General features: G+C 45.5%; 1 protein-coding gene across 1 annotated transcript; it reads left to right on the top strand.

Moving 5' to 3' along the window:
- Positions 1-10588: 10588 nt before the first annotated feature.
- On the top strand, positions 10589-12745 carry tmem100a (transmembrane protein 100a). The gene is made up of 2 exons (XM_052033079.1): positions 10589-11016; positions 11419-12745. The coding sequence occupies exon 2, from the start codon at positions 11490-11492 to the stop codon at positions 11883-11885; it is 396 nt and encodes a 131-aa protein (XP_051889039.1). The 5' UTR covers positions 10589-11016; positions 11419-11489; the 3' UTR covers positions 11886-12745.
- Positions 12746-13517: the final 772 nt, after the last annotated feature.

The raw sequence follows: 13517 nt of genomic DNA on the forward strand, positions 1-13517 counted from the left end.
CCAATATCCCCTGCCTGAAAAAATATCCTCACCTCCCCATTAAAGCTTCTACCAATATAAAATCCTAACCCATGGTTTTGGCCCCTCTGCTCAGGGATATAGAACGTCCTACTTAGTCTATCCGACCACTTCAATTCTACACACCTACATTACACTGCCTTTCCACAAATATTCCAACCCTGGCAACATCCCTGTAGATTCCCTCTGCACCCTCCAATGCAGTCATGGAAACGACCTGCCATTACAGGATCATACGATTGCAAGATTGAAGAAGCAATAGGTAAATTGGTTTATGAGTAGATCTGCAGAGAGCGGCTTACAACAAGTCGCCACACTCTAGTGCCATCTTGCATAAGGTAGAAACACAAACAGACAGGGAATCGAGGGATGTAGACCATGTGCAAGCAGACAGGATTATAGTTTGGATTGGCATCATGGTCACACAGACGCAACAGTCCGTTTTTGTACTGCACTGTTCTATGAGAAATCTTAAATAAAAGTGGAGAAAGCTGAAATGTACAGCAGTGCAGGGAGTATTAATGGAGAGAGAAACAACTAATGTTTCAGGTCGATGGTCTTTCATACTTGCTTGATCACACATGAAATTTAAGGCTGCTGACAGACCAGGGATGTTGTTTCTGCTGGCTTAGGTGTCTACAACCAGAATCACAGAATGGTTACAAAGAACAAGATCATTCAGCCTGTCAAGTCTGTACTAGCAATCCATTTAGAACATAGAACCACAGAACTATAGAACATTACAGCACAGAAAACAGGCCATTCAGCCCTTCTAGTCTGTGCTGAAACGGTATTCCGCTACTGCCATTTACCTGCACCCAGTCCATAACCCTCCAGACCTCTCTCGTCCGTGTATCTATCCAATTTATTCTTAAAACTTAAAAGTGAGCCCGCATTTACTACATCAGATGGCAGCCCGTTCCACACTCCTACCACTCTCTGAGTGAAGAAGTTCCACCTAATGTTCCCCCTAAACTTTTCCCCTTTCACCCTAAAGCCATGTCCTCTCGTACTTATCTCTCCTAATCTAGGTGGAAAGAGCCTACTCGCGTTAACTCTGTCTATACCCCTCATAATTTTGAAAACCTCTATCAAGTCTCCCCTCATTCTTCTGCGCTCCAAGGAATAAAGTCCTAACCTGTTCAATCTTTCCCTGTAACTCAACTCCTGAAGACCCAGCAACATTCTAGTAAATCTCTTCTGCACTCTTTCAATCTTGCAAATATCCTTCCTATAGTTAGGTGACCAGAACTGCACACAATACTCCAAATTTGGCCTCATCAATGTCTCACCATAACATCCCAACACCTATACTCAATACTTTGATGTATGAATGCCAGGATGCCAAAAGCCTTCTCTACAACCCTGTCTACCTGCGATGCCACTTTCAGGGAATTATATATCTGAACTCCCAGATCCCTTCGTTCCTCCGCACTCCTCAGTGCCCTACCATTTACTGTGTATGTCCTACCTTGATTTGTCCTTCCAAAATGCAACACCTCACACTTGTCTTCATTAAATTCCATCTGCCATTTTCTGGCCCATTCTTCCAGTTGGTTCAAATCCCTCTGCAAGCTTTGAAAGCCTTCCTCGCTGTCCACTACGCCTCCAATCTTAGTATCATCAGCAAACTTGCTGATCCAATTTACCACATTATCATCTAGATCATTGATATAGACAACAAACAACAATCGCCCCAGCACAGATCCCTGAGCACACCACTAGTCACAGGCCTCCAGTCTGAGAAACAATCATCCACTACCACTCTCTGTCCTCTCCCACACAGCCAATTTCAAATCCAGTTTACAACCTTTCCATGGATACCTAGTGTCTGAACCTTCTGAACTAACCTCCCATGTGGGACCTTGTCAAAGGCCTTACTAAAGTCCATGTAGACAACATCCACAGCCTTTCCTTCATCTACTTTCTTGGTAACCTCCTCGAAAAACTCTACAAGATTCGTTAAACACGATCTACCATGCACAAAGCCATGCTGACTATCCTTAATCAGCCCTTGGCTAGCCAAATACTTGTATATCTGATCTCTCAGAGCACCTTCCAATAATTTACCCACTACTAATGTCAGGCTCACTGGCCTGTAATTACCTGGTTTACTTTTAGATCCTTTTTTAAACAATGGAACTACATGAGCTACCCTCCAGTCCTCCGGCACCACACCCGTGTCTAAGTACATTTTAAATATATCTGCCAGGGCCCCTGTAATTTCTACACTCGTCTGTCTCAATGTTCGACGAAATATCTTATCAGGCCCAGGGGATTTATCTACCTTTATTCACTGTAAAGCAGCAAGCACCTCCTCCTCTTTAATCTCTATATGTTCCATGACACTATTGCCTGTTTCCCTTCCTTCCATATCCACTATGCAAGTTTCCTGAGTAAATACTGATGCCAAAAAACTGTTTAAGATCTCCCCCATCTCCTGAGGCTCCACACATAGACAACCACTCTGATCTTCTAGGGGACCAATTTTATCCCTTACTATTACTCTTAATATACTTGTAGAAACCCTTCTGGTTTAGCTTCACATTACAGCACAGTACAGGCCCTTTGGCCCACAAAGTCGTGCCAATATTTTATCCTGCTCTAAGATCTATCTAACCTTTCCCTCCCACATAGCTCCCCATTTCTCTATCATTCATGTGTCCAAGACTCTCTTAAATGTCCCTAATGTATCTGCCCCCACAACCTCTGCTGGCAATGCGTTCCACGCACCCACCACTCTCTGTGTAAAAAAAACATACCACTGACATCCCCCTTATATCTTCCTCCAATCACCTTAAAATTATGTCCCCTTGTGTTAGCCATTGTCGCCTTGGGAAAAAAGTCTCTGACTGTCCACTCCATCTATGCCTCTTATCATCTTGTACACCACTATCAAGTCACCTCTCATCCTCCTTCTCTTCAAAGAGAAAAGCCCTAGCTCGCTCAACCTATCCTCATAAGACATGTTCTTCAATTCAGGCAACATCCTGGTAAATCTCCTCTGCACCCTCTCTAAAGCTTCCACATCCTTCCAATAATGAGGCAACCAGATCTGAACACAATACTCCAAGTGTGGTCTAACCAGAATTCTATAGAGCTGCAACATCACTTCGCGGCTCTTGAACTCAAAACCCTAACTAATGAAGGCCAACACTCCATACACCTTCCTAACAACCCTATCAACCTGCACGGCAACCTTGAGGGATCTATGTACGTGGACATTAAGATCCCTCTGTTCCTCCACACTGCTAAGAGTCCTGCCATTAACCTTGTATTCTGCCTTCAAATTCAATCTCCTGCAGTGTATGACTTCACACTTATCCAGGTTGAACTCCATCTGCCACTTCTCAGCCCAGGTCTGCATTCTATCAATATCCTGTTGTAATCTACAGCAACTTTCTACACTAGTCCCACACTCTGCCTTCTCCCCATAACACCCAAGTCTTATGAACTTGACTGAGTTTTTTGATGAGGTGACCAAGAAAGTTGATGAGGGCAGGGCAGTAGAGGTAGTCTATATGGACTTCAGTAAGGCCTTAGATAAGGTTCCACATGGTAAGCTGCTCTGGAAGGTTAGATTGCATGGAATCCAGGGAGAGCTGGCTAATTGGATACACAATTGGCTTGATGGTAGAAAGCAGAGGGTGCTGGTCGAAGGTTGTTTCTCGGACTGGAGGCATGTGACTAGTGGTGTTCCCCGGGGGCCGGTGCTGGGCCCATTGTTGTTTGTCATCTATATCAGTGATTTGGATAAGAATGTACTCAGTATGGTTGGTAAGTTTGCAGGTGACACTAAAGTAGGTGGTATAGTGGACAATGAAGAAGGTTATCAAAAATTACAGGGGGATCTTGATCAGCTGAGTAAGTGGGCCGAGGAGTGGCAAATGGAGTTTAATTTGGATAAGTGCGAGGTGTTGCATTTTGGAAAGTCAAAACCAGGCTAGGACTTTCACAGTGAACGGCAGGGCCCTGGAATGTGTTGTAGAGCAGAGGGTCCTTCGAGTACAGGTACATAGTTCCCTGAAAGTGGAGTCGCAGGTAGACGGGATGGTGAAAAAGGCTTTTGGCACACTGGCCTTCATATGTCAAGCCATTGAGTATAGAAGTTGGGAGGTCATGGTGCGGTTGTACAGCTCACTGGTTAGATCGCACTTGGAGTATTGTGTTCAGTTTTCCTCACCCTGGTATAGGAAAGATCCCATTAAGCTGGAAAGAGTGCAGAGGAGATTTATGAGGATGTTGCTGTGACTCAAAGGACTGAGTTATGGAGAGAGGTTGAGCAGGTTGGGACTTTATTCATTGGAGCGAAGGAGAATGAGAGGTGATCTTAAAGAGGTGTATAAAATCATGAGGTGCATAGATAGGGTGAATGCACTCAAGGGTTGGGGAATAAAGAGCTAGAGGGCATAGGTTTAAGGTGATAAGGGAAAGATTTAATAGCACCTTGAGGGGCAAAGGATGGTAGTTATGTGGAATAAGCTGCCAAAGGAAGTGGTTGAGGCAGATATAATAACAACTTTTAAAAGACAGTTGGACAGGTACATGGATTGGAAAGGTTTAGAAGGCTGTGGGCCAAATGCTGGCAAATGGGACTAGCTTGAATGGGGCATCTTGGTTGGCATGGACCAAATGGGCCGAAGGGCCTATTTCCATGCTGTATAACTAACTCTATGACTCTATAACCCTACAAATTCTTTCAGATACTTATCCAGTTCCCTTTTGAAGATTAGAATTAAATCTCTTTGCATCACTACCCTAAGCAGTGCATTCCAGGTCCCAAACACTCACAACATGAAAACCTTGTCCACATCTCACTTTTAATCTTTTTGCCAAACACCTTCATTAAATATTCCTAGTTCCTGAACCTTCTGAAAAAGTGGTAAGTTTCTCTCTACCTAGGGTGCCTATACCCTTCATGATTTTAAATCTCTGTCAGATCCCCGATCTCCTTTGTTCCAAGAGGTTCTCCTGTTTATCCACATAACTAACATCCCTTATCCCTAGAATGATTTTGATAAAGCTCTTCTGTACCCTCTCCAAAGCCTTCCCACCTTCCCTGAAGTGTGGTGCCCAGAACTGGACACAATCCTCCAACGCAGCCGAACTAGTGTTTTAATAAAGGTTCATCATGATTTCCTTGCACTTGTTCTCCACATTTTTATTGATAAAGCCCAATATTCTGCATGTTTTTGTAAATATTTTGTCAACTTGGCTTGCCACCTTCAATGATTTATGTGTATGTATCCCCTCTCTCTATGTACCCCTTTCAGAATTGTGCCCTAGAGTTCATGTTGCCTCTTTTCATTGTTTATACCAAAATGTAACACTTCACATTTCTCGGCATTAAACTTCATCTGCCACCTATGACCCCAGTTCAACCATCCTTGATGTGTTTTACTGCCTTCCTCACAGTTCACTATACCTCCAGGTTAAATGTCATCTGTCCTGTATGCCCTTGTCCAAGTGTTTAGCCAGGGGTCACAGTCTCGGATTATGGGGTCAGTCATTCAGGACTGATAAGAGGGGAAATTGCTTCACCCAGAGGGGAGTGAATCTTTGGAACCATCCACGCTATAAGGCTGTGGAGGCTCATAAAACAATAGGAGAGGGGTAAGGCCTTCAAACCTGCTCTGCCATTCATCAAGATCATGGCTGATCTACCTCAGTGCCATTTTCCTGCACTATCCCTGAATTCCTTTAATGTACAGAAGACTATCAATCTCTGTTTTGACAGCCTGCACAGTGATCCAGGAAAGAGAATTCCAAAGGTTCACCATAGCTGAGTGAGAACATTTCTTCTATGTTCAGTCCTGAATGGCCTGGCCCTTTCTCTGATATTGTGCCCCCGGTCCTAGACTCCTCAGCCAGGGTAAACATCCTCCCTGCATCAAGCTTGTCAAGCCCTTTATGAATTTTGTATGTTTCAATGAGATCTCTTCTCATTCTTATAAACCCCAAACAATACACTCCCAGTTCCACTCAACCTCTGATGTAAGATGGCACCAAGCATCATGACTGGTTGCAAGCTGCTCTCTGCAGATCTACAATGCAAAACAAAGTTTTTCACTGTCCCTTGGTACATGTGACAATACGAAACCAATGTATCAATTTACAGCAGTCCTACCATCCTGAAACCAGTCCATTGAAGCTTTGCTGTACTCCCTCTGTGGTATTATTCCTCATTACTCCTCTTTTGCACTATTTATTTATTTTTGTAACTTATAGTGATTTTTATGTCTTGCACTGTACTGCTGCTGCAAAACAACAAATTTCACGACATATGTCAGCGATAATAAACCTGATTCTGATTCTGATGTACATCCTTTCTTACAACAGTCCAGTGTGGTCTCACCAAGGCACCATGTAATGGCAATAAGACATCCTTACTTCTGCATCCTCTTGTAACAAAGGCTATTTGCCCTCTTAATCACTTCTTGTACCTTCACATCCTTTAGTGACTTGTGTACAAGCATGCTTAGGGCTCTTTGAACATCAACACTAGCCAGTCTCTCACTGTTTAAGAAATACTCTGCTTTTCTGTAACTATGTTACTACACTGAGTGTATTCAAAACAGAAATTGACAGATTTATGGATATTAAGAGAATTAAGGTACATGGGCTTAGTGCAGGAAAGTAGCTTGGAGGTAAAAGATCAGCCATGATCTTATTGAATGAAAGACCAGTCACAAGTAGTCTACTCCTGTTTCTACTTCTTCTTCTAGGCCACTTCTTATGAGTGGCCTACTCCTGTTTCTACTTCCTTACTTCTTGAATGAGGTTTATTCTGGAAAGGGTGGGTACAAATAACTTTAACTTTCCTTATCCACAGATTAAAGCGTACTCTTGCAAACATGTTGGCAGAACAACTCCCAATGTAGAGATTTAATGTTAGTTTGGTTGTGTGCAAACACAACCAACTGCAATGTCAACATAAACTGATTCACTTTTATCTGTATATCTTATATGTAACTGCGCACACATAAGATGCTTGTAGATATAGAAATATAAGCAGTATCAATCATTCGCATACAAATCTAAACAGATTCAATCTCACACACACATGATGGGAGACAGTGTACATTTGCTTGAACCCCTGGAGGCCACAGTCTTCCTGTGTTGTTGGCCAGTTCCAGGATTTAAGTGCAGCAGCTAAGAAACCTTGGTGAATTGCTGCAGTGCATTGATGGTAAACACTGCACCATGGAGGGCTGGCAATGCAGGGAATGAAAATTTAGGGTGGGGGATTTGTTCTGGACAAGGTCAAGCTTCTTGACTATTGTTGGAACTGCATTCATCCAGACAAGTGAAAATTATTTCATTCTCAGTGTACACCCTGGCTATCCAAAACGATGATATGTCATGTTTGGATCAGTTTATATTTATATTCTGTGTCACAGGTTCATTTCCGTCTCACAGGTTCAGGCTAGGCCAGCTCAATATTTTATAAACAAATGCATTATTAATACATTTTAGAAAGCCTTTTTTCTACTTTCCTATGTGTAAATGCCACCCAAAATTACCTCCTGCTTCATTCAAATTACTCTACATCAGGAGAGCAATGGTCTGGTCAGGTTATACGTCCTCGGTCTGGGTGGGTTTGAACTAGCTGTGATTGGGTCAGATTTGGGATGGATCACTATCTCCTTTTATTTATTTATGCAATGCAGACATGACTGCCCAGCCTAATATATATTGCCCATCCTTAATTTTCACTGAACTGAGTGGTGTGTTAGAAAAAACAAAGGACTGCAGATGCTGGAATCTAGATGATAAACACGATGATGCTGGAGAAACTTAGCAGGCCAGGCAGCATCCATGGAGAAAAGCAGGCAGTCAATGTTTCAGGTCAGGACTCTTCTTCAGGACTGAAGATAGAAAAAGGGGAAGCCCAATATATAGGAGGGAAAAGCAGAGCAGTGATAGGTGGACAAAAGAGGGGAGGCGGAGTGGGCACAAGGTGGTGATAGGTAGATGCAGGTAAGAGATAGTGACAGGTGCAGGGGAGGAGGGGATCTGCTCTAGCAGGGAGATCATTGTAGGAAGAGATTTTTTTCTCCCAAAGGATGGAGGAGGGGGTCTGGAATTCACAGCCTGGTGGAGCCAGATGCCCCCATCATACTTAAAAATTATTATAACCTACAAGGCACAAACCGAGAGATGGAAAGTGGGACAAATAAACAGAACGCTGGAATAATTCAGCAGCTCAAGTGGTATCTGTGGAGGCAAAAGGTGTAAGTCAAAGTATTGGGTTGAGAGACTACCTGAGGACTGAGAGGGAAGAAGGAAGATTGCCAGTATCTAGCAGCACACGGCAGAGTAGGACAAGAGGCTGGTAGATGATAGGTGGAAGTGGAGGGGATGATGGACAGATGGAATCAGTTTGGGGGTGCAGGTGGACGGGAGCTGTGAACAAAGGGAGCAGAAAACGAGGTGGACAGGTGAGTTGGTGTGGGAGGAGACCACAAGGGGTGTGAGTTAACTGAAATTAAAAAGTTCAGATGTTCATAGCATTGGGTTGTAAGCGACCCTATTTTAATCCATCTAGGCCTTCTATACACTGTAATTAAATCTCCCCTCAGGTTGTCCTGTTTCACAGGAAACAACTCCAGTTGAGCCAAACTGTCATAGAGTCAGTGAGATGTACAGCACAGAAACAGGCCCTTTAGCCAGACTCCTGCCTATCTGTGCTCATCCCATGTTCTTCCATTTGGCCCATATCCCTCTACTCCTTTCCTATCCACGCCTCTGTCCTGCCTCTACCACCTCCTCTGGCAGTTTGTTCCATATACCCACCACCCTCTTTGTGAAAGATTTGCCCCTCAGATCTCCTTTAAATATTTCCTCTCTCACCTTCAACCTAAGTTCTCTAGTTTTAGACTTCCGGACTCTTGGAAAAAAACTATGACTATCTACTCTATCTCTGCTCCTCATTATTTTATAAACCTCTATAAAGTCACCCCTCAGTCCCTTTCACTCTAGTGAGAACATTCCCAGCCTATCCAATCTCTCCTAGTAACTGAAACCCTCCATTCCAGGCAACATCCTGGTAAATCTCTTCTGCACTCTATCTAGCACTACCACAACCTTTCTATAGTGTGGTGACCAGAACTGCACACAATATTCCAAGTGTGGCCTAAACAATGTCTTGTACAACTGCAACATGATGCCCCAACTCAATACCCCTGCCTATGAAGGCATGCAAGTTAAACACCTTCTTCACTACCCTATCCATCTATTACACCATTTTCAGGGAGCTATGGACTTGCTCCCCAAGGTCCCTCTGTCATCATAACTAATCTTCTCCAGTCCAGCCACATATTCATCATCTCATAGTCCACTTAGGTAGCTCACAACCCAACGGTAGGAACATCATCCCCTCACCATCTGGTTCCACCTGTCACCTACCAGCCTCTGTTGCCCACCCCCCCCCCAACTTCTCGTACTGCTATATATTGGCAACCTTTCCTCTTCCCTCTCAGTCCCGATGCAGGGTTTTGACCTGAAATACCAACTTACACCTTTTGCCTCTACAGATGCTGCTTGGCCCGCCAAGTTCTTCCAGTGTCCCAGATTCCAGCATCCACAGTCTCTTTTGTCTTCATACCAATGGAAAATGGGCTAAGGCTGGGTAGGTCTTTTATAGCCCTTTGTGGTATCTACCTCCCAGCCTCTGTCTCTATCTCCACCCATCCCTCCCCACCTAACTCCATCTGCCCATCCAGTTCTCCTCACCTCTATCTCGTTATGGCCCTTGCACCTAATTGTCTGCCTGCACTGCACTTTCCCTGTAACTGTAACACTTTATTCTGCATTCTGTTATTGTTTTCCCTTGTACTACCTCAATGCACTGATGTGATGAAATGATCTGTGTGGATGACATGCAGAATAAAGTTATTCACTGTACCTTGGTACATGTGACAATAATAAACCAATTTACTTGAATCCACCTATCACTTGCCAGCTCTTGCCGCACCCCACCCCCTCAGCTCTTTACACCGGCTGCTCCTCTCTACTCTTTAAGTCCAGGTGAAGGGTTTCAACCAGAAATGCTGAGTGACCCACTGAGTTCCTCCAGCAGTTTGCTTTTTGCTCCAGATTCCAGCATCTGCAGTCGCTTGTGTCTCCTTTATTCCCTGAGTTAATTCACTCACTACCTGCTGCAGGCCCAGTCTGGCATTGAGAATGTGTGTGGCTATGCGTTTGTGACTGAGGATGCCTGAGATGGATTGTGAAAGATTGGTTTGTGAATACAGAGGAAGTGTTTGTGATTTTTGTTTTCCATAATGGGAGCTGGCAGTGGTTCCCTTGAGCAGAAGGGTGAGAAGCTGAGCCTCCCCAACGCTGTCTCCTCCCATCTCCCACTCAGTTTCACTTCATGCGCCATCTCTCTTTAAACACATATTTCAGGGAAACACGAAGGGTTGGGACTTTGAAGGCAACCCCTTTAATGGGCGGTAACATCCAGAATTGACTCTGGACCCCTGATCGTCTCTCTGTTATCTGGAGATAGGAACTTGACTTTGCCCAGAGACAAGCAATAATCCCTACTTTTAGTAATTTAATGTATTAGAATCCAATAAATTATTAATATCATAACGTATTCTTGCTGAAATGGCTTTCTTTGAAAGTGGCGGGATGTTTTTGCTTAGCGTATAATATTTTGATTAATTGGCAGTTACAAAAAGGACAAGCTTTATGTGCCAAGGGTGAACACCAGGGCCGTGGGGTCAATACAGAGAGAGGGGGGTGGGGGAGAGTCTGATGTGCAGGCATCCCCTCTGGGCTGGACTGCTTCACTCTCAGCGAGCGCCGCAAGGGCTGAGAGACCGCGACCTGGCACCGGGCAGTAGAAACTCGCCGTCGCTGCCCAGCGCTGTCTTGCTCAATGTACCTGAGCAGCGACTGCAAGCCCGGCTGCCAGTCCCGTAGTGCGCAACGTCTGGCGACTGCAAGGAACGGGAGGACCTAGAGCAGCGGCTGGAAGCAGCGTTGAAGGTGAGTGAGTGGATTGCCTAACAAGTAACCTAGCGGCGCTCCGCCAGGACATCCCCGCGGAGCAAGCGATTCAGTGGTAACCCTCAGTGGACGATCTGCCTGAGCGGGAATTTGTGCAAGGTTGTGGGGAAAGTGCCGTGGATCGGCAATAAATTGAGCGCAGTACATGCACGCCGGGCCGAATGGCCCACGATTCCATGAACCCAGCTCTAGTTGCGAACAGCCCGCGTTATTATTGTAGCTGTTGTGTCACGGCCATTTTATGGCGATTATACACGGTTGCATTAGAGATTTGGGCATTAATTACCCCAGCTCCCTCCCAGCCGTGTAATGTTACCCTGGCGGCTCAGTAGCTGGTGCCTGGCTCTGAACTATAAACCTTCTTACTGTCTCTGAACCTAGATCCAGGAAGGTGCCAGCTGAATGCTAAGGACGTGTGAAAGGAGAACAGAGACGGATTCGGAAGGTCAAGGATGATAGAGGAACCGGTGAAGGAGATCCCGGGGCTCCCGGTCCTTCCCAGTATCCCTGAGAAGGGCTCCGACTGTCCGCCCCCCGCCGCTGCTCAGCTCCTGAGCCGCCAGGGCCAGCTGACGGCAGCCACCGGTGGGGCCGAGCTGTCCTGCTCACGGTGCACCGTGCCCTTCGGCCTCGTCATCCTTATCGCTGGCATGGTGGTCACCGCTGTTGCCTACAGTTTCAATTCGCATGGTTCAGTCATCTCGGTGTTCGGGCTGGTCCTCCTGGCCTTGGGGTTCCTCCTGATGACCTCCAGTGCTGTGTGCTGGAGGGTGAGACAGTGCAGAAAGCGAGCCAGGAGGAGAGAAAGCCAGACTGCGCTGATGGCCGATAGAGAACTGTTCGTCTAGGAATCATTCTCCATCCGTTCAAGAAGCCCACGCCACTTTACCTGGGGCCCAAGGCCACTGATGGAAGTGTCCGACTCATGGAAGTTTGCAATGACAGCACGACGTGGATTGTCCAACGCCAGATTTAATAATATTTCAAAACGTCGACCCTTCCCAAGAACTTGTGTAACAAAAAGAAACTGTCCATTGTCTCTTCATCCGGTGCCCTCCTTGTCAGCTGAGGAACGGAGCTGCCCTCAACCGAGGATCAAAAGGAACCGAGCAATTATTTGCATCTAACTGTGTGAGTGCCAGCGAGCCCTGCACACCAGCCATTGCCGAGTTGAAGCTCCCACTGTGTAAATTAGTACTAATTTATTGACACCTCTGTTCTCGTACACGGTGGACTCTGTCGCAGTTACTCGAGATGCACCTTGTCAAGAAACTGTTTAAACAGGAAACGTCCTTCTACCTCCTAGTTTGCACGGTCCCTCTCTGCTTGCTTCCTTCCCAATATGCGCCCATTCCTCATCTGTCTCCCTGCTCTCTCCAGCAGTGCCGCACTCAGTGCTACGGCTCTTTCTGAAACCGCTTACCACCCGTCAGCAGTCAGTTGAACTCCCGCGTTTACTTAATTAACCTGTGTCATAAACTGTTTTAACGATTTAAATTCCTTAATTATCATGTTTCTTGGAATAAGAGAAATGCAGTTGTTTTATAACATGGCAGAACCCCTCTCCATCCAACTTGAATCGGCATTGGAGGCGAATGAACTCTCACTTTGAAGACCTTATCTCAGTACTGCTGTCCCCTGTCCCACCTCGGCCGTGTCTCTATCCCGTGCCTTCCCATTTCATCATCTTTCCTCTCCTTAGCCATCCTTCAAGGTTCTCCTAGTCCAGCTCCCTATATTTACTTGATGATATTGGGTCAGCTTCAAGTGGCGTGCCTGAACTCAACGGGACTGCTAATCAGTGTGTTTTTTTTAGATTTCATGAAGTGTTCACTGGCACTTTGACATTTCTGAATAGCTTCCATCTGATAACAGTCCAGTTTCACTGCCCCAGCACTGGCCTCTGCCTCATTTCCTGGATAAAGTTCGACAACCTTTGGATAGCATTTTAGGAACAACAATGACACAGGGTTGGTGAGAGAGAACAGCCCGTACAGAGCAGCCACCGCAACCTCCAAACCCAAACTCTCTCCCTATCACCAACCTCTCTCCCAAATTTCCCAAAGCCATAGAAACGGGCCCTTTGGCCCACCACATCCATGCCGAACTCTTTGCCCACCTACACTAATCCCATTTGCCCATATTAGATTCATATTCTTCTATGTGTTCCAGTGCCTGTCTTACTGCCTTTTAAAGGTCCTGGTTTATCTGATTTCACCTCCTCTGGCAGCCAGTTCCAAATGTCAACCACTCTCTGTGTGAAAAACCCACCCTTAAGATCCCCTTTAGAAATTCTTCCTCTCAAACCTAAACCTATGCCCTTTTGTTTTTGATACCCCTACCCTGGGAAAAAGATCCTGACTAAATTACCCTGGCCCTATGTCTCTCATCATTTTCATCCCTCTATCGGGACAGCCCCAGCCTCCTGTTCTTCAGCCTCTCCGATCTCTCCCCAAAGCCCTCCAACTCCAGGTAACATC

Source organism: Pristis pectinata, chromosome 18 (genome assembly GCF_009764475.1).
Source record: "Pristis pectinata isolate sPriPec2 chromosome 18, sPriPec2.1.pri, whole genome shotgun sequence".
Taxonomy (NCBI): Eukaryota; Metazoa; Chordata; class Chondrichthyes; order Rhinopristiformes; family Pristidae; genus Pristis; species Pristis pectinata.

What these genes read in the sequence shown, in the direction of transcription:
- tmem100a (XM_052033079.1), top strand. Translation starts at nt 11,490, where the DNA reads ATGATAGAGGAACCGGTGAAGGAGATCCCGGGGCTCCCGGTCCTTCCC.